The 20,797-nt window shown below is 41.9% G+C and overlaps 1 protein-coding gene across 1 annotated transcript in view; it reads left to right on the top strand.

The window, feature by feature from the left end:
• PAK1 (p21 (RAC1) activated kinase 1) overlaps window positions 1–20,797 on the top strand; it is a 133,834-nt gene that overhangs the window by 94,455 nt on the left and 18,582 nt on the right. The window contains exons 6-10 of the mRNA XM_067466475.1: window positions 8,281–8,397; window positions 11,003–11,180; window positions 14,850–14,913; window positions 16,213–16,261; window positions 20,247–20,359. Coding sequence (XP_067322576.1) covers window positions 8,281–8,397; window positions 11,003–11,180; window positions 14,850–14,913; window positions 16,213–16,261; window positions 20,247–20,359 — 521 coding nt within the window. The remainder of the gene's footprint in view (window positions 1–8,280; window positions 8,398–11,002; window positions 11,181–14,849; window positions 14,914–16,212; window positions 16,262–20,246; window positions 20,360–20,797) is intronic.

Genomic DNA, 20,797 nt, shown 5'->3' with positions numbered 1-20,797 from the left:
TTAACCAGCAAACCAAATACATAAGTCATTAAAAACTACAGAAATGCTGAGAATGCATGAAATATACAGTAGATACCACTCTGTTTGGTGCTGTCTACCAAACATGCCTGCAATAATAATAATAATAATAATAATAATAATAATAATAATACAACCTTTATTTGTACCCCGCTACCATCTCCCGAAGGACTCAGTGCGGCTTATATGAGGCCAAGCCCAAATACAACAATAAAACAACAACAATAATACAGCAAAATAAAACAAAAACAAGCAATAAACATTAACAACACACAATGACACAGTTAAAAACAATGGCCGGGCCAAATGTAATAATTAAAATTAAAAGTGCTGGGCATGACAGGTGGGATGTTTGGAAGGGATGGACATGCAGATATCCTAGGTCTCTGATAAAGTGCGTTGGGACATAATGCTAGGAGTTTCCTTATTCTGGAAAGGCACACTGGAACATCTACGTTTTCAAGCTCCTCCTAAAGATTGCTAGTGACGGGGACTGCCTGATGTCCTTAGGGAGAGAGTTCCAGAGTTGAGGGGCCACCACCGAGAAAGCCCTATCCCTCGTCCCCACCAATCGCACTTGCGATGCAGGTGGGATCGTGAGCAGATGAACGAAGAGATCGTGTGGGTTCGTACACAGAGATGCAGTCACGCAGGTGGGCGGGTCCCAAACCGTTTAGAGCTTTGTAGATAAGCACCTGCACCTTGAATTGGGACCAGAAAATGAATGGCAGCCAGTGGAGCTCCTTAAATAGGAGTGTTGACCTCTCTCTGTAAGGAGCACCAGTTAACAACCTGGCCGCCGCCCGTTGGACCAATTGAAATTTCCGGGCCGTTTTCAAGGGCAGCCCCACGTAGAGTGCATTATAGTAGTCCAATCTGGAAGTGACTAAGGCATGGACCATCCTTAGGTAGGACCAAGCCTGGATCTACACTGCCATATAATGCAGTTCAAATGTTGATTGTGGGCTTGTGCACGGATTTGGAGTGGTCAGTTTCCTTCGGCCAATCCGGCTTGTTCGGCTTGGTCAGATGGCCGAATCGGCAAAGGCCGCACCATCATGTTTTTTTTGTCCATTATGGAAACACAGGGCAGCCGATCATGGCTCCTCCTCCCCTATTTGGTACGCAAAGATGACTTGTCTTACGCATGTTGTGTCTGCTTCCTTAACCCCGTTACTGAAGGGAAAAAAGGAAAAGGTCTCAGACATGGGAAGGGGAGCCTCGTAAGTTCTCCCTTGCCACCAGTGGGCTGGATCTAGCCATACTTTTTGGTTGTGGGCCAAAACCGGTAATTCAGCTACCCACCCATTTTTGGGAGGCATGTTAAAATGGATACAGAGGGTCTACCAGATAACCATCTGTCGGGGGTGCTTTGGTGTGCACACACTGTTGCACTCCACAGCAAGATTCCCTCTGACTTCAAACACCACACAGTTGAGTTAAAATAGCAAGCAGTTTATTGAGGATAACAAAAGCCAAAGCAATAAAGAGTAATCCACAGTAAAAGGTAAATCCAATTGATTAGGAAGTAGAAAGAGCAATAAATCCAAAGCGAGATAGTCTAAAGAAGTCCATGAAACTACAGGCTTGTTTTCAAAGGCAAAATAACAGCAAAGGCCCTTAAAATAGGAATAAAACAAAGACAAAGGTCCAGGAACTTGGCATGAAGAACTTATCGTGAATCCAACGTTGCTTCGTCTGATGCTAGACTCAGTACTTGGCACTTATATGTCTACTTTGTTTCCTAAACAGCTAAGAATGGATCTTTCCTTCGTTTTGGTTTCACATCTCACTTCTGCTCTAATCTGACTAAGCGCCTTAATTTCTGATTTGTTTGTCTTTTCGGCTTGAGACCTAGAGAATCCCTTTGCAGCAATACAGACCTCTCTAAGCCATCAACTGAACTGCACTCAGGCCCCACATCTCTAAAACCAGGCCCAGGAAACAGACCATCACCCCCATTCCTTTCAGGAACATCTTCAATGACCTGTTGGCCCCAATCCATTAACTCATAGGGTTTCAGGAAGCAGCCTATGAACCCCACACTTGCTGGCCAAGGATGGGGGCTAAGCTGGGAAGCTCAGGTGTGTCAGGTAATTCCATCCCATATCTCTGTAAGGGAGAGGCTGACAAGGGAGGAAAGAGAAGCCTTCTCCTGGTAGTAGGGCTGGGGCAGGCTTTGAAGGCATCTCTTGACCATCAGGCAAAGCTACGTTCATATCAGATATTGCAGTGGCTATTTTCATGAAAAAACTCGAGATTATCTGCTGTTTTGGAGGTAGGAGCCCCCCAAACAAATAGTTATTATTATCCTTGGACCAAATCAATTACCAACTCTGTGCTTTGTTTATAACAGGCATGGGCCAGCTTGGGCCCTCCAGCTGTTTTGGACTTCAACTCCCACAATTCCTAACAGCCTACCGGCTGTTAGGAATTGTGGGAGTTGAAGTCCAAAACACCTGGACGGCCCAAGTTGACCTGTGCCTGGTTTAGAACTAAGTGATTTGCAACTCTACTGAAGTTCTCATGGATGACCATTGAGTGTGCTTCTCCTACATGGCAGAAGGTTGGACTGGATGGCCTTTGGGGGCCTCTTCCAACTCTAGGACTTTTATGATTCTCATAGAATGGGAGGTAGATGGGATCTAAGACATCAACTGAACTGCACTCAGATCCCTCATCTCTAAAACCAGGCCCAGGAAACAGACCATCACCCTCATTCCTTTCAGGAACATCTTCAATGATCGCATCCCCATTCCCATCAGAGGAATCAACTTGAACATGAACAACATTGCTATTCCCATCATCCACAGCAGCCTGATCATTAGACACGACATTGTCATTCCCATCATCCAAAGCAACCTGATCATTAGACACAACATTGTCATTCCCATCATCCAAAGCAACCTGATCATTAGACACAATCACAGGCTGAACAGGCTGACATACAACACATACAGACACACCTACACACTCCTTCCTCCCAATAGCTACAATAAAAAAAATCCGGTCTCCTCCTCCGCTCGCTTCCTGGCTATCTTTACTTATGAGGAATTTTATTAGGTCGGATATCAAAAGACACTGACATTCTCATTACTCAGCAGGCGCGACAACCATGCATCCTGAACAAAAGAGGATTTTTTTTAATGCTCAGCAAGCGCTGTAATAAACAGCAATAAAGACAGTTGGCGTTCACTGTTGGCCAATGTGTCCTTCGTTCACTTGGTAAAATTAATTGCAGTGGCAGCAAAGTGTCCTTGATGTAATCCACCGACTGTGTTTTTCTAAGAGTGCACTTTCGGTGTGGAATAGCCTATCTCTGTGTGCATCTTTTCAAAATAAAGCTATTACATGCTTTGGGCAAAAAGAAAATCAAGCAGGGTTTGGTTATTCAAAAGTATCACTAAGGTTTCAATATATAGGACCGGGTTGTGACGCTGCTAGTTAGTAGCCAGCTGCATTAAATCACTACTGACCGAGAGGTCATGAGTTAGAAGCAAGCCTGGATCGGAGTGAGCCCCCAACCATTAATAGTCTAGCTTGCTGTTGACCTATGCAGCCCGAAAGACAGTTGCATCTGTCAAGTAGGAAATTTAGGTACCGCTTTATGTGGGGATGCTAATTTAACTAATTTACGACACCATAAAACCTTCCAGCAGCATGCAGAAGAATGAGGAAGTACTCCATTAAAGGACTCGATGTCATAAGTGGGTAGAGAAGCGGCAGCTCCCCCTGTGGCCCTAATCGAGCATACCCTCATGAAGCTGGAAAAAGCTGGAATGTTAAATTGCCTCTGTGTCTGTCTATATATGTTGTATGTCTAAATGGCATTGAATGTTTGTGATGTATATGTGCATTGTAATCTTCCATGAGTCCCCTGCGGGATGAGAAGGGTGGAATATAAATACTGTAAATATATATACATATATACATATATACATATATACATATATACATATATACATAGATAGATAGATAGATAGATAGATAGATAGATAGATAGAGAGCAAAAGGAATGACAATACCAATATAGGTGTAGTGTTATTCAGGGGGGAAATGCTGTATGTGCAGAAAGTTTTGAGTCTCTTTTGGCAGTGAAAAAACAGGGTATAAATACAGATGATGATGATGATGATGATGCTGTTGTTGTTGTTGCTATTTATTTATTTATTTACAGCTTTTATATTCCGCCCTTCTCACCCCGCAGGGGACTCAGGGCGGATTACAGTGTACACATATATGGCAAACAATGCCAATTTTTGACATACAACATATACAGACATACACAGAGGCTATTTAACTTTTTCTGGCCGCCAGGGGAGTTGTCGCTTTCATCGTCCACCTGCGACGCTGATGAAGTACTTCCGCATTCCCCACATGCTTCCCCGCTGGAATGCTTTGCTGGAGTCTTCTTTATGGCCTCATAAATTAGTTAATTTAGCCTCCACACACTTTAATGTGGTACCTAATTTTCCTAGTTGACAGATGCAACTGTCTTCCGGGTTGCAAAGGTCGACAACAGGCTACACACAATTGGTTGGAAACCCACTCCAACCCGGGCTGGCTTCGAACTCATGACCTTTTGGTCAGAGTGATCTTTAATGCAGCTAACACACAGCCAGCTGCGCCACAATCCCGGCTGTTATTGTTGTTGTTGAGAATGTTCTAGCCACATTTTGTGTAGGGATAGCTTCAGACCACCTTTGTGACCAAAATGGTAGAAGTAATATCTTCCCAGTCTCATCAATATAAGTACCGTATATATTCGAGTATGAGCCAACCCGAGCTACCTAATTTTACCATAAAATACTGGGAAAACGTATTGCCTTGAGTATAAGCCGAGGGCGGGAAATACAGAAGCTACTGGTCAATTTCAAAATAAACATAGATACCAATAACATTCCATAAATTGAGACATGCAGCTTCTCCTCTTCTCTTGGCACAGCAACCCAACTGTGCCAAGCGGAGAGGCTGCACACCTTCCTCTCCTCTCGCGGCACAGAGACCCAACCAGGTTGTTGTACTGAGAGGAAAGAAGAGGAAGACATACAATTTCTCCTTTCCTCTCGGTCAGTGGAGAGGTCAAGCCCGGCCCGGTGGGAAGGTGTGTGCCTGATGAGCCATGCAACTTCCTCTCCTCCCTTCTTGGCACAGTATCATTGAATGTAAACTGGGTAAAACTTCTCAAGATCCAGAGACTCTCCTCTTGGCAAAGCTTTATTCTAAGGTATTTACAGAAAGGGGGTTGGATTTAATCTCACTACCTCAATACTTTCTTTTCTGCTTTTTTTACTACAGACAAATGCCTCCTATGGTTGCTTAGCAATCGCTGTGCATTTTCCTCCTTTGGGTCTTGTAAAAATGTGAGCGAATAGTGAAAAGCTTGTTTTTATTGTGCATGGAGGAGGGCTATACTGCTGTCTGCACTCCCAAAGTTGCATGGTTCCTTTGTATGATGCAGGGTTTCCAGGGGGAAAATGGTGTTTGTCAGCCTGTCATTGTATCTAATGATCTGGTTGCTTTGGATGATGGGAATGTCAATGTTGTATCTAATGATCAGGCCGCTTTGGATGATGGGAATGTCAATGTTGTATCTAATGATCAGGTTGCTTTGGATGATGGGAATGTCAATGTTGTATCTAATGATCAGGCTGCTTTGGATGATGGGAATGTCAATGTTGTATCTAATGATCAGGCTGCTTTGGATGATGGGAATGTCAATGTTGTATCTAATGATCAGGCTGCTTTGGATGATGGGAATGTCAATGTTGTATCTAATGATCCAGTTGCTTTAGATGATGGGAATATCAATGTTGTATCTAATGATCAGGCTGCTTCGGATGATGGGAATGTCAGTGTTGTATCTAATGATCAGGCTGCTTTGGATGATGGGAATGTCAATGTTGTATCTAATGATCAGGCTGCTTTGGATGATGGGAATGTCAATGTTGTATCTAATGATCCAGTTGCTTGGATGATGGGAATGTCAATGTTGTATCTAATGATCAGGTTGCGTTGGATGATGGGAATGTCAATGTTGTATCTAATGATCAGGCTGCTTTGGATGATGGGAATAACAATGTTGTATCTAATGATCAGGTTGCTTTGGATGATGGGAATGTCAATGTTGTATCTAATGATCAGGCTGCTTTGGATGATGGGAATGACAATGTTGTATCTAATGATCAGGTTGCTTTGGATGATGGGAATGTCAATGTTGTATCTAATGATCAGGTTGCTTTGGATGATGGGAATGTCAATGTTGTATCTAATGATCAGGCTGCTTTGGATGATGGGAATGACAATGTTGTATCTAATGATCAGGTTGCTTTGGATGATGGGAATGTCAATGTTGTATCTAATGATCAGGCTGCTTTGGATGATGGGAATGACAATGTTGTATCTAATGATCAGGCTGCTTTGGATGATGGGAATGTCAATGTTGTATCTAATGATCCAGTTGCTTTAGATGATGGGAATATCAATGTTGTATCTAATGATCAGGCTGCTTCGGATGATGGGAATGTCAGTGTTGTATCTAATGATCAGGCTGCTTTGGATGATGGGAATGTCAATGTTGTATCTAATGATCAGGCTGCTTTGGATGATGGGAATGTCAATGTTGTATCTAATGATCCAATTGCTTGGATGATGGGAATGTCAATGTTGTATCTAATGATCAGGTTGCGTTGGATGATGGGAATGTCAATGTTGTATCTAATGATCAGGCTGCTTTGGATGATGGGAATGACAATGTTGTATCTAATGATCCGGTTGCTTTGGATGATGGGAATGACAATGTTGTTCACGTTCACGTTGATTCCTCTGATGGGAATGGGGATGTTCCTGAAGGGAATGGGGATGATGGTCTGTTTCCTAGACCTGTTTTTAGAGATGTGGGGCCTGAATGCAGTTCATTTGATGGGTTAGAGAGGCTTGTATTGCTGCAAAGGGATTCTCAAGATCTTGAGTCTGGGAAAGGTTCTGCGCCACAGTCCCCTGGTCAGTTATCTCCAGGTGCAGATTTTAATGAAACATTGAAAAGAAGAAGTGCTTTTAGCCAGCAAAGACAAACAAACCACAAATTGAGGTGATCAGCCAGATTAGAGCAGAAGCTAGAAGTGAAACCAAAGTTAAGGAAAAATCTGTTCTTAGCTGTTTGGGAAACAAGGCAGAGATATAAGTGCCAAGTGATGAATCTAGCTTCAGACGAAGCAATGTTGAATTCACGATAAGTTCTTCATGCCAAGTTCCTGGACCTTTGTCTTTGTTTTATTCCTGTTTTAAGTGCCTTTGCTGTTGTTTTGCCTTTGAAATCAAGCCTCTAGTTTCATGGACTTCTTTGGACTATTTCTCTTTGGACTAATTGCTCCTTGTTCTTCGTAATCAATTGGATTTACCTCTTACTGTGGATTACTCTTTATTGCTTTGGCTTTTATTACCTTCAATAAACTGCTTGCTATTTTAACTCAACTGTGTGGTGTTTAAAGTCAGAGGGGATCCTGTTCTGGAGTGCAACAGAAAACTAGAAATCTCCTCTACCTGTATTAGTTATCTAGCACAGCTAAATTTGGCTGCCAATGCTTGATACCTGGCTGAATTCCCTCCTTTTTGTGGAGTGTTTTCAGATTGGTTCTGACTTATGACAGTCCTGTTAGCAGAAATTGACCCTGGAGGGAGTTCTCACTTTGCAAACATTCAGTTGGATTTAGACCCAAGTGGTTGCATTTATGGTCTGATTTTCACAATGGTTTCCTGCATCTATATCTCTGCTATATATATATATATATATATATATAGAGAGAGAGAGAGAGAGAGAGAGGGGGGGGCAGTTGTAGCTCCCGGTCCCTGTATGAGACCCAACCCTCCACCCTGCTGCAATTGGAAATCCACTATTTTGATATTATTCCAGTATAATCCCCGATCTTGCAAAAATCATATGTCTTAGTTCAATCATTTATATCCTAGATTTCCCCTAGAGCTGTGCATAATCGTGTCCAACGTACACAAAGCAATAAATCAGCCAGTAGGCAATAAAAGCAAACGGTTTTCATCACAGCAAGAAAATTGCAATGAAAAATATAGTATTAGAAATGGTTCTGTATTAAATCCTATGAATGCTGGTTTCTCTCCAAACGACAGATCCCAGGATACCAGGCAATGAGCCACGGCAGTTAAAAGTGGCGTCAAACTGCCACTTTAACTACAGTGTAGATGTGCCCAGCATGCATTCCAGTTTATTGACCTCTTGCTTCCCTGCAGAATGTGAAGCCAGTGTCCGAGACTCCAGCCGTTCCCCCCGTTTCAGAAGACGAGGACGATGAGGATGAGGCCACTCCACCCCCGGTCATTGCTCCCCGCCCTGAGCACACCAAGTCCGTAAGTAGACCCCAAAGCAGGGCTCCATTGTCTTGAGTGACCCTTTGCCCCTGGGGTCTTCATTCAGATGACTTGCTTACCCCAAGTAGGATCTCAACTGGACAGAAAGAACAGCTCACATTCACTGGCTATGAGAACTGATGCTTAACAAGTTGTGTTTCTAAATGGGAATTTGCTTTCTTCATTTTTGGATGTTCTGCTGATTTGATAGATCTAAAGTCCTCACTTTCAACCCCTAATTTGCTCTTTTGAGCAGTGGTGCTTTTATGGAGCTGTTTTTTCTCTCCTGATTGACCTGTCACTATCTATTGATTAGTCTGGCATTTGCAAGCATAACAATGACAACAACATGAAAAACATAATATAAATTATATATAATAAAATATCTTTATAAATAAAAATGCCACTGGACGAATTTACACCAAATTTGGACACAAGACACTTAACAACCTAATGTATGTCCTTCACTCAAAAAATTTTTGATTATTGTCATTTGGGAGTTGTAGTAGCTGGGATTTATAGTTCACCTATAATCAAAAAGCATTCTGAACCCCACCAATGATGGAATTGAACCAAACTTGGCACACAGGACTACCCTGACCAACAGAAAATACTAGAAGGGTTTGGTGGGCATTGACCTTAAGTTTTGGAGTTGTAGTTCATCTACATCTAGAGAGCTGTTGGGGAGTGTCCTTTGGTTTTGGAGTTGTAGTTCACCTATATCCAGAGATCACTGTGGACTCAAACAGTGATGGATCTGGACCAAACTTGGCACAAATACTCAATGTGCCCAAATATAAACACAGATGGAGTTTGGGGGAAACAGACCTTGACATTTGGGAGTTGTAGTTACTGGGATTTATAGTTCACCTACAATCACAGAGCATTCTGAACTCCACCAACGATGCAATTGAACCAAACTTGGCACACAGGACTCCCCCGACCAACAGAAAACACTACAAGGGTTAGGTGGGCATTGACCTTGAGTTTGGGAGTTGTAGTTCACCTACATCTAGGGAGTGCTGTGGACTCAAGCAATGATGGATCTGGACCAAACTTGGCACAAATACTCAATGTGCCCAAATATAAACACAGATGGAGTTTGGGGAAAATAGAATCTTGACATTTGGGAGTTGTAGTTGCTGGGATTTGTAGTTCACCTACAATCACAGAGCATTCCGAACCCCACCAACGATAGAATTGGGCAAAACCTCCCACACTGAACCCCCATGACCACTGGAGTGGGCCACAGCAACGCGTGGCAGGGGATGGCTAGTATAAAAATATAATCATTAATATTATATACCAGCCGTCCCCTACCACACGTTGCTGTGGCCCAGTCCGGTGATCTAGAAAATAAAGTAATGAGAATGTGTTGGTTTCTAATATATGTAATTTCGCTATGCCTGTAGGTAAACAGTTCATGGGGGTCATAATGCTCGTTGATTGTAGGTGAACTGTAAATCCCAATAACTACAACTCCCAAATGTCAAGGTCTATTTCCCCCAAACTCTATCTGTGTTCATATTTGGGCATATTGAGTATTCCTGCTAAGTTTGGTCCAGATCCATCATTGTTTGAGTCCACGGGGCTCTCTGACTGTAGGTGAACTACAACCCCCAAAGTCAAAGTCAATGCCCACCAAACTTTTCTAGTGTTTTCTGTTGGTTGGGAGTTCTGTGTGCCAGGTTTAGTTCAATTCCATCATTGGTGGAGTTCAGAATGCTCTTTGATTGTAGGTGTACTATAAATCCCAGCAACTACAACTCCCAAATGACAAAATCAAATTTTTTGGGTGATGGTCAATCTTGGGTTAGTAGGTGTCTTGTGGCCAAATTTGGTGTCCATTCGCCCAGTTGTTTTTGAGTTATGATAATCCCACAAATGAACATTACACACACACACACACACACACTAGCCATCCCCTGCCACACATTGCTGTGGCCCACATGGGGTTTCTGTGTGGGAGGTTTGGTCCAGTTCTGTCGTTGGTGGGGTTCAGAATGCTCTGTGATTGTAGGTGATCTATAAATCCCAGCAACTACAACTCCCAAATGTCAAGATTCTATTTTCCCCAAACTCCACCAGTGTTCACATCTGGAAATATTGAGTATTCGTGTAGAGTTTGAGTCCACGGGGCTCTCTTGCTGTAGGTGAACTACAACTCCCAAAGTCAAAGTCAATGCCCACCAAACCCTTTCAGTATTTTCTGTTGGTCATGGGAGTTCTGTGTGCCAAGTTTGGTTCAATTCCATCGTTGATGTAGTTCAGAATGCTCTTTGATTTATAGGTGAACTATAAATTCCAGCAACTACAACTCCCAAATGACAAAATCATAATTTTTCGAGTGATAGTCACTCCTTGTAGTTTGAAGCCATTGTTCTGCATCCTAGTCTCCCGGGGCAGCAGAAAACAAGCTGGCTCCCTCCTCCCTATGACTTCCCCTCACATATTTTTACATAGCCATCGTGTTTCCTCTCAGTCGGAGCACTCCTGACAGATGGCTATCCAACTTCTGCTTAAAAAGCTCTAGAGAAGGAGATGTCAAACTGCTCTTACTATCAGGGAGTTCTTCCTAATGTCTCAATGCCATCTTTTCTTTTAGATATATACCCGGTCAGTGATCGAGCCCCTTCCGCCAGCCCCGACCCGAGACGTGGCCACCTCTCCGCTCCCGTCTCCAACAGAGAACAACACGACTCCTCCGGATACGCTGACGAGGAATGTCGAGAAACAGAAGAAGAAGCCCAAAATGACTGACGAAGAGATCTTGGAAAAATTAAGTAAGCCTTTCACTTGTCGGTTTGTCAAATGTCATTTCAGTTTGTGGAACTTTTAGGTTGTTGTAGGTTTGTCTGGATTATATGGCCATGTTCTAGAGGCATTTTCTCCTGACGTTTCACCTGCGTCTATGACAAGCAACCTCAGAGGTAGTGAGGTCTGTTGGAAGTAGGAAAATGGGATTATTATTATTATTATTATTATTATTATTATTATTATTATTATGTTTATTTGAAACACAAGATTAGTCCACAGCATACAAGATCACTCTGCTGGCTGTTGTATTGGATCACACGTCAGACACTATTATTATTATTATTATTATTATTATTATTATTGTATTGTTGAAAGCTTTCAGGGCCGGAATCACTGGTTGTTGTAGGTTTTTCCGGGTTATATGGCCATGTTCTAGAGGCATTTTCTCCTGATTTTTTGCCTGCATCTATGGCAAGCATCCTCAGAGGTAGTGAGGTCTGTTGGAAGTAGGAAAATGGGTTTATATATCTGTGGAATGACCAGGGTGGGACAAAGGACTCTTGTCTGCTGGAGCTAGGTGTGAATGTTTCAACTGACCACCTTAATTAGCCATGAAAGCCTTCGACAATACATGTGGCACTTTTGTTTACACTACGGTGCCATCGTTATGGCTTCACGCCATTGTGGCTTCCATCCAAAGCATTTCTTGCCCATCTTCGCATCGTGTCTCTCATGATGCTTCTTGGCCAGCTGAAGTGCGAGGTTTATCACTCTTTGTTTTCTGTCATCTTTCGAAGACCTTTCGCAGCGATGTCAGCCCTGGGTTACGTGATAGCTGAGCTTTCCCAAAATGTACGACACACACGATCGTACGTGTTAGCTTTGAATGTCAGAGACACCTCGAAGCGTCTTTGAATCTCAACGCCTTAGGGCGCGTGAGACCGCCTCCTAACTGGTTTGGAAAATGCAGGTGAACGAACAAACCTAAAGCTTGAAGTATTGCTTTAAAAAAAATCCCTTCCTGTATTGTCAAAGGCTTTCATGGTCGGAATCACTGGGTTGTTGAAGGTTTTTTTTCGGACTATATGGCCATGTTCTAGAGGCATTTTCTCCTGACGTTTCGCCTGCATCTATGGCAAGCATCCTCAGAGGTAGTGAGGTCTGTTGGAACTAGGAAAAAGGATTTATATATCTGTGGAATGACCAGGGTGGGACAAAGGACTCTTGTCTGCTGGAGCTAGGTGTGAATGTTTCAACTGATCACGTTGATTAGCATGTGATGGCCTGACAGTGCCTGGGGCAATCTTTTGTTGAGAGGTGATTAGATGTCCTTGTTTGTTTCCTCTCTGTTGTTGTTTTAGAGTTTTTTAAATACTGGTAGCCAGATTTTGTTCATTGTCATGGTTACCAGTATTAAAAAACTTTAACATTACAACAGGAAAACAACAGAGAGGAAACAAACAAGGACATCTAATCACCTCTCAACAAAAGATTGCCCCAGGCACTGTCAGGCCATCACATGCTAATCAACGTGATCAGTTGAAACATTCACACCTAGCTCCAGCAGACAAGAGTCCTTTGTCCCACCCTGGTCATTCCACAGATATATAAATCCTTTTTCCTAGTTCCAACAGACCTCACTACCTCTGAGGATGCTTGCCATAGATGCAGGCGAAACGTCAGGAGAAAATGCCTCTAGAACCTGGCCATATAGCCCGAAAAAACCTACAACAACCCAGTAATCCCTTCCTGCTGCTCCTCACCACTTCTAAGAAATCAATTCATTATTCATATCCGTTGCAGTGTTTTTTTAGGGAGAAAAGTCCCTTTTTGTTTTTATGGGGAGGAATTGATAAGAGGACGGGATAAAACCTTTCAAACTCTCGTCAAAATCCCTAAGCATGTTAAAGGAGCATAAATATGCAAGTTCTGGCCATCAAAGTAGAAACTATAAGAAAAATGGGAAGGGGAAAATGCATCCCTGGATGCAGTTTCCAAGAAGCTTTTGAAAAGTGTGGAAGTGGGTTGTTGTGAGTTTTTCAGGCTGTATGGCCATGATCCAGAAGCATTCTCTCCTGACATTATGAGAGGCATCTTCAGAGGTTGTGAGGTCTGCTGGAAACTAGGAAAATGGGGTTTATATTTCTGTGGAATAATGTCCTGGGTGGGAGAAAGAAACCTTGTCTGTTTGAGGCAGGTGTGAATGTGTCAATTGGCCACCTTGATTGACATTTAATGGTCTAGCACAGGGGTCCTCAAACTTTTTAAACAGAGGGCCAGGTCACAGTCCCTCAAACTGTTGGAGGGCTGGATTATAATTTGAAAAAATCATGAATGTATTCCTATGTGCACTGCGCATATCTTATTTGTAGTGAAAAAAACCCCACTTAAAACAATACAATAATTAAAACGAAACACAATTTTAACAAATATAAACTTATTAGTATTTCAATGGGAAGTGTGGGCCTGTTTTGGCTGATGAGAGAGGATTGTTGTTGTTGTGTGCTTTCAAGTCGTTTCAGACTTAGTTTGACCCTGAGCAAGGGCCGGGTAAATGACCTTGGAGGGCCATATTTGGCCCCCGGGCCGTAGTTTGAGGACCCCTGGTCTAGTGGTTTTAAGGTATGGCTTCTTACTGGCTGGGAGAATCCTTTGTTGGGGGGGGGGGGGTGATTAGCTGGCCCTGACCACCTCGCAACTAAGGATTTCCCCAGGCAGTAAGAAGCCACACCTTGAAACTGCTAGGCCATTAAATGCTAATCAAGGTGGCCAATCGAAACATTAACACTTGCCTCAAGTAGACAAGGTTTCTTTCTCCCACCCTGGACATTCCACACATATATAAACCCCATTTTCCTAGTTTCCAACTGTGGAAGAAAGAACTCTTGTCTGCTTCTGGCAAGTATGAATGTTGCAGTTGGCCACATTGATTAGCATTGAATGGGCAGCTAACACTTCCCAACAAAGGATTCCCCTAGGCAGGAAACTGCCAGTCTCTGAAGCTGCAAGGCCATTCAGTGCTAATCAAGCTGGCCAATTGCAACATTCATACTTGCCCGAAGCAGGCAAGATTCTTTCTCCCACTCTGGACATTCCACAGTTATATAAACCGCATTTTCCTAGTTTCCAATAGACTTCACAACCTTTGAGGATGTCTGCCCTAGATGCAGGCGAAATGTCAGGAGTGAGTAAGTCTGGATGGCCTTTGGGGTCTCTTCCAACTCAAGGATTCCAGGATTGTTCTGTTTGCATTATAGTAAAATAGTAATATTTGGAGAAGACAATGACACTGGGGGAAAAGGAAGGAAAAAGGAAGAGGGGCCCACCAAGGGCAAGATGGATGGATGGTATCCTTGAAGTGGCTGTATTGACCTTGAAGGAGCTGGGGGAGGTGATGGCCGACAAGGAGCTCTGGCGAGGGCTGGTCCATAAGGTCACGAAGAGTCGGAAACGACAGAACGGATGAACAATAACAACAAAAATAGTAGTCTATCCCTATTCATTCCATGTTATTTCTGCCTCTGGGATCAAATTTACTGAAATAACTTCGATAGAGACTAAATACAGAAAAGTAGGCTATTAGTATTAGTATTGATTTCTTGACAGAAAAACATGTCTCAGTTTTCATAAGCACTTCATTTTCCTCCTTAAAATAAAATTTTGACTCAAATTTCCATGTTCTTTTCTATTGAAAGGAGGCATCGTAAGTGTGGGTGATCCCAAGAAGAAATACACCAGTTTTGAGAAGATTGGACAAGGGTAAGCCTATGGTGGTCACCTTCTTCCAGCCCTTCTGTCTCTTGAGAGGAAGGCATTTCTTTCTTGGAACAGTTGAATTGCTAGAATTTCCCTTTTTGAGCTCAAGTTGTGATAGGGCCTGATATCATTGGGGGGCCTATGGTCTCATGCAAACCCGACCACTGTCAAGAGTGACGAGTGCTGCGACTCAAGTGGCACTTCCCTGAGCTTGAGCAGAAGCTCTCCAAAGCTTTAGGTGCTCTTACTGCCTATCACAGGGGAAACCAGCTGATTCCTAATCCATCTAAAATGCAGATGTGTTCTTTTCATCTTACGAACAGACAAGCATCTAGAGATCTGACAATTGTCTGGGAAGAAATCCCTTTGGAGCATTGCAGCACACTCAAATACCTGGGAGTCATTCTGGATCGTGCTCTGAATTACAAGAAGCACTGCTTGACTATCAAGCAAAAAGTGGGTGCTAGAAATAATATCATATGAAATCTGACGGGCACAATTTGGGGATCACAACCAGACACAGTGAAGACATCTCCCCTTGCGCTAGGCTACTCTGCTGCTGAATACACATGCCCAGTGCGGAATACATCTCACCACGTTAAAACAGTGAATGTGGCTCTTAATGAGACATGTCGCATTATCACAGGATGTCTACACCTTACACCACTGGAGAAATTACACTGTTTAGCTTGTATTGCACCACCTGACATCCGCCGGGAAGTAGCAGCCAATAATGAAAGCATATCCTCTGTTTGGATATCAGTAAGCATACCAATGCCTTAAATCAAGAAACAGCTTCCTAAGATCTACAGAGATACTTGCAGGAACACCTCAGCAAGCGAGAATCTGCAAGCAAAAGTCAGAAAACAGCAAGCTTGTTTTCTGCTTCCTTGGAAACTAGAACGCGGAACAATGGCTTCAAACTACAAGAGAGGCGATTCCATCTGAACATGAGGAAGAACTTCCTGACTGTGAGAGCCGTTCAGCAGTGGAACTCTCTGCCCCGGAGTGTAGTGGAGGCTCCTTCTTTGGAAGCTTTTAAACAGGGTCTGGATGGCCATCTGTCAGGGGTGATTTGAATGCAATATTCCTGCTTCTTGGCAGGGGGTTGGACTGGATGGACCATGAGGTCTCTTCCAACTCTATGATTCTATGATGTCATGAGCTCATTGTTTAATGTAGATTCTACCTTGAGATAAAAAGTACACAGCTGTATAAGCACAGTAGGATATTGTGTGCCATTAAATTGTTTGTGAATACAATTTTAGGGCTGTGTTCTAAAGTTGTCTTCTTCTGTTCTAGTGCTTCAGGGACTGTTTATACAGCCATGGATGTAGCTACAGGACAAGAGGTGAGTGGTTAAGGCAGAGAACCCCGAAATATTGCTTTTGGGAAGGTGCAGAATTGGACCCAAAATACTCAAACAGTTGCAAATGTGTATTGTCGAAGGCTTTCATGTCTGGAATCACTGGGTTGCTGTAAGTTTTTGGACTGTATGGCCATGTTCCAGAAGTCTCTCCTGACGTTTCGCCTGCACCTATGACAGGCATCCTCAGAGGTTGTGAGATCTCCCAGACCTCACAACCTCTGAGGATGCCTGCCATAGATGCAGGTGAAATGTCAGGAGAGAATGCTTCTGGAACATGGCCATACCGCCCGGAAAACTTACAGCAACCCAGTTGCAAATGTCATCCTTGGATTAACATCTCGCATAACTACAACTACAGTGAAGAAGAATTGAATGTAAAAATAGAAAATATTATGGATATAAAAATTAGGAGGAATACAGTAGAAATATTACTTTTAATTAAAAAAGAGGATGAGAAAGATAAGAGAGGAAAATACTTAATAGACACGCTATTAACAGCAGCTGGATTATTAATTGCAAAATATTGGAAAGGGGAAATGAGAATACAGAGTAATGAATGGTATAAAGAAGTCTGGAAAATGGCACTGAACATCAAACTTGATAAGCTAACATTAAACTTAAAAGTAAAGAAGGGATTATGTAAAAAAATGACTTTGAAAGTGTTTGGAGAAAATTTATAGAAAAAAAATATTGGAAAAAGAAGATGAGAATTTTTATTTTTACAATACAAAAAACCCGCAAAAACAGTGCACACACAAAACATTTACAATTCCCACCACCAACACGAGGATTGTTTTCTTTTACATATTCATTTCTTTTTGAGACAATCATTATTTATTTATTTATTTGCTTTATTTCTATACCGCATTTTTCAGCCTGATAAGGCGACTCAATGCGGTTTACATAATGAAGATTATCACAACAATATCAATAATATCACAACAATATCTTAAGCGATTAAAACACATCATATACAGCAGACAAATCAAACAATCATTATCATATCATAACGCCTCAATAACAAATCAGAATCCATTCTCGTAATCCTTGTACCATTTCCTAAGTTCAATTTTACCGTCATCCTGTGTTCAGTTGCACTGTTTAGCCAAACGCTTGTTCGTAGAGCCAGGTCTTGACCTTCTTCCGAAACGCCAGCAGTGAAGGGGCCTGTCTGATGTCTACAGGTAGGGCATTCCATAGCCGAGGGGCCACCACCGAGAAGGCCCTGTCCCTCGTCCCCGCCAACCGCGCCTGTGACGCAGGCGGGACCGAGAGCAGGGCCTCCCTGGACGATCTTAATGTCCTAGTCGGTTCATAGGTGGAGATGCATTTGGAGAGGTATTATATCTTTATCTTTATAGATTTTCATCCTGTATACTATATAATAGGGCTGGGCGGTTTCGTTTCGTTAATTCGTAATTCGTTAATAATTTGTTAATTTTGTTGATTACGAAGCGATAACGAACCATTCTGGAGAAATTTTTTTTAAAAAACGAATTTTTAAAGACGTTTTGTAAATGCTTCGTATTTCGTTATTGTATTCGTTTCGTTATTGTTCTGAGGTCATTTCGTTATTATTTCTGCATGCCTAGGCCAGTTTTATGGTTTAATTAGTGAAAAAAAATTATAATATCACACCAACAGTCAACAACAGAGGGAGAGGGAAGTTTCAGAAGTTTTTGGAGGTTTTTTAGCGTATTTCGCGGTCGCGTCCGCCATTAACGAATCGATTCGTTATTGTTTCGGAAATCGATTCGTTATTTTTTTACCATTTACTAAATTTCGTAAATATCGAACTTTTTAAAAGGAAAATTTTGTAATTATTTTAAATATCGAAACGCAAAAAACCCCAAAAAACGAATCGATTTTAGAAACAAATTTTTCCGTTGTTACCCAGGCCTACTATATAACATTTGTATCTTATTTCTTATGACTTGATCTCCAGAATGATTCATAATATAGTTCTTTACCCTTGTCCATCTTTCTTCCGTTTCTCTCATTCTATTTTCATTGATTTTTAAATCATTTAATTTCCCATTCATAATTTCAAATTCTATTTGCTCCACCATATATTGGTAGCATTTATTTACTGTTGTAGTGAATCTTACCTAGTAGGCCAGAAAAGAGGCCTGGATAACAGTATGGCAAACCTCCATTTTGAGAGTGTATGCCAGGAAAGCAGCCATCTTGAGTGAGGATACCAGAAAATGGGAGGAGTTGGAGGTCTCCTGGGATTGGCTAGAGCAGATGGGAGGAGCCAAGTCTGGGGAGGAAAAAGATTTCAGCTTCTGTGGAGATGAGAATTGGGAGCTGGTGGGAGAAGTGTTTTTGAAACTGGGTTTTCAGAGAGAGAGCGTCTGTGTCAGGCAGGGCTGATTAGCTGATAGGAAAGGTCAGGCAGCAACCTCATTTCTTGTGGGAGACAGCACAAGGGATTGGCTCTCTGGACTGAGTTAGTCAGCTGGAAGAACTCTGGGAAGAGTTAGCTGATAACTCGGGGGACTGCCTAAGATAGGTTAGTCAGTAACTCATTACTATTTTGCGGAAGTAGAGTGAGAGATTTTTGTAACCAGCAGCTAGATCTGTTTGATTAGCTCTGTATGTAACTAAGTGAAAAAACTCTTTTCAAGCAACCATCAAGCTATTGGACTTTCATAACAAGTCAAGTGTTTTGTGCCTCTCAGAAGAAGAAGTTTGTTGTCTGTTTTTATAAATAAATATTTTTCTATTTGTCTTTTAAAAAGTCTCCATCGTTCCTCAATCTATCAGAAATCCTTTGTGATAATTCCAGCTTTTTTAACATCCTGATACCACAGAAAAGTCTTTTATCCAAACAGTCATTTTGGGAGCTAAGGGAAGGGCAGTGTTGGCAGAAAGGGAAAAAGCTTACCTCAAAAACTCATTTTAAAAATCCTAAGGCAGCTTGGGTTGGTGGCAGCATTTAACCAAAATAAGACTAAAAGACAAGCAGTGTACACCCTACCATTACACACATCTAAGATCATCTCGCTACCATACTAGTGTCCAGTGGTGTGATGTTACATTACAAATAATTCTTCAAAGTGGTGTTCAGCTGTGGGATATCTTATACATACTATTAGTATATTGGTGGCACGTGGCGTGATTTATAATAGTATATATATCATGATCTTTTACAACTGCCCATTTTGATTTATCTTTCCACCCTAATACTATTACTGCTTGTGCACATTCTATTATTGCTTCTTTTATTTCCCCTTTATTTCCCGTTTCCTCTCTTTTCCTTAACACTGCTATAGGAAAAAAAGTGTTAGTTGGCCATTCAACACCTCCCAACAAAGGATTCCCCCAGGCAGCAACCAGCCAGGCTTTGCAGCTGCGAAACTATTCAATGTTAAGAATCAAGGTGGCCAATGGCATCATTCACACTTGCCTCAAGCAGACAACAACAACAACAACAATAATAATGATGTTTATTTATACCCCTCCACCATCTCCCCAAAGGGGACATGGAGCGGCTAACGTGAGGCCAAGCCCAAAAATAATACAGCAAAGTTAAACACATAATAACAGAAAAATTACATCACAACAAAATACATGAAGTAACAAAATAAAATAAACAGACAAGAGTTCTTTGTCACACCCTGGACATTTTACAGATATATAAAACCCACTTGCCTAGTTTCCAGCAGACTCTACAAACTCTGAGGAAGCCTGCCATAGATGTGGGCCAAATGTCAGGAGAGAATGCTTCTGGAACATGGCCACACAGCCCGGAAAACTCACAGCAACAACCCATTGATACCTGCCATGAAAGCCTTCGACAACACAAAGTATTGTGTGTTAGGTTAAAAATACTGTTAAAATACAATAAATACAATTAAAATGCATTTTAAATACTCACATTCAGTTCTCGAAATAGAAGAGCTTTGGACAATGAAAAATAATAATCACCGTTTTCTCTCTTTCTACAAATGATATCATTCAGGTTGCCATCAAGCAGATGAACTTGCAGCAGCAGCCCAAGAAAGAGCTCATCATCAATGAAATTCTGGTCATGAGGGAAAACAAGAACCCCAACATTGTCAACTATTTGGACAGGTATTTTCAGTCTCCAGGGAGGGAAATGTGTGAGTTGGGGAGGTGAATGTTGTTTGAGTCTCCATTAGTAAAATAATAGTCTGTCCATGTTGATGCAAATAATAATAATAATAATAATAATAATAATAATAATAATAATAATAATGGCACAAGCCAGTCAAGGTGGTCCCAAGTGTCTAGGACTGTGTGATGTATCGGCGAATAATACATGCAGATTCCAGTGGCCTTCTGCAGCTGGCAGATGGTAATTTTGTCAGCATCGATTGTGTTTAAGTGCAGGCCAAGGTCTTTAGGCACTGCACCCAGTGTGCCGATCACCACTGGGATCACCTTGACTGGCTTGTGCCAGAGTCTTTGCAGTTTGATCTTTAAATCCTCATATTGTGTCAGCTTTTCCAGTTGTTTATTATTACATTTATTATTTTACTCTATTATTGC

The sequence above is a fragment of the Anolis sagrei genome, chromosome 3 (genome assembly GCF_037176765.1).
Source record: "Anolis sagrei isolate rAnoSag1 chromosome 3, rAnoSag1.mat, whole genome shotgun sequence".
Lineage (NCBI taxonomy): Eukaryota > Metazoa > Chordata > Lepidosauria > Squamata > Dactyloidae > Anolis > Anolis sagrei.
The sequence above is the reverse complement of the archived record's forward strand: the minus strand, read 5'-3'. Positions and strand labels throughout refer to the sequence as shown.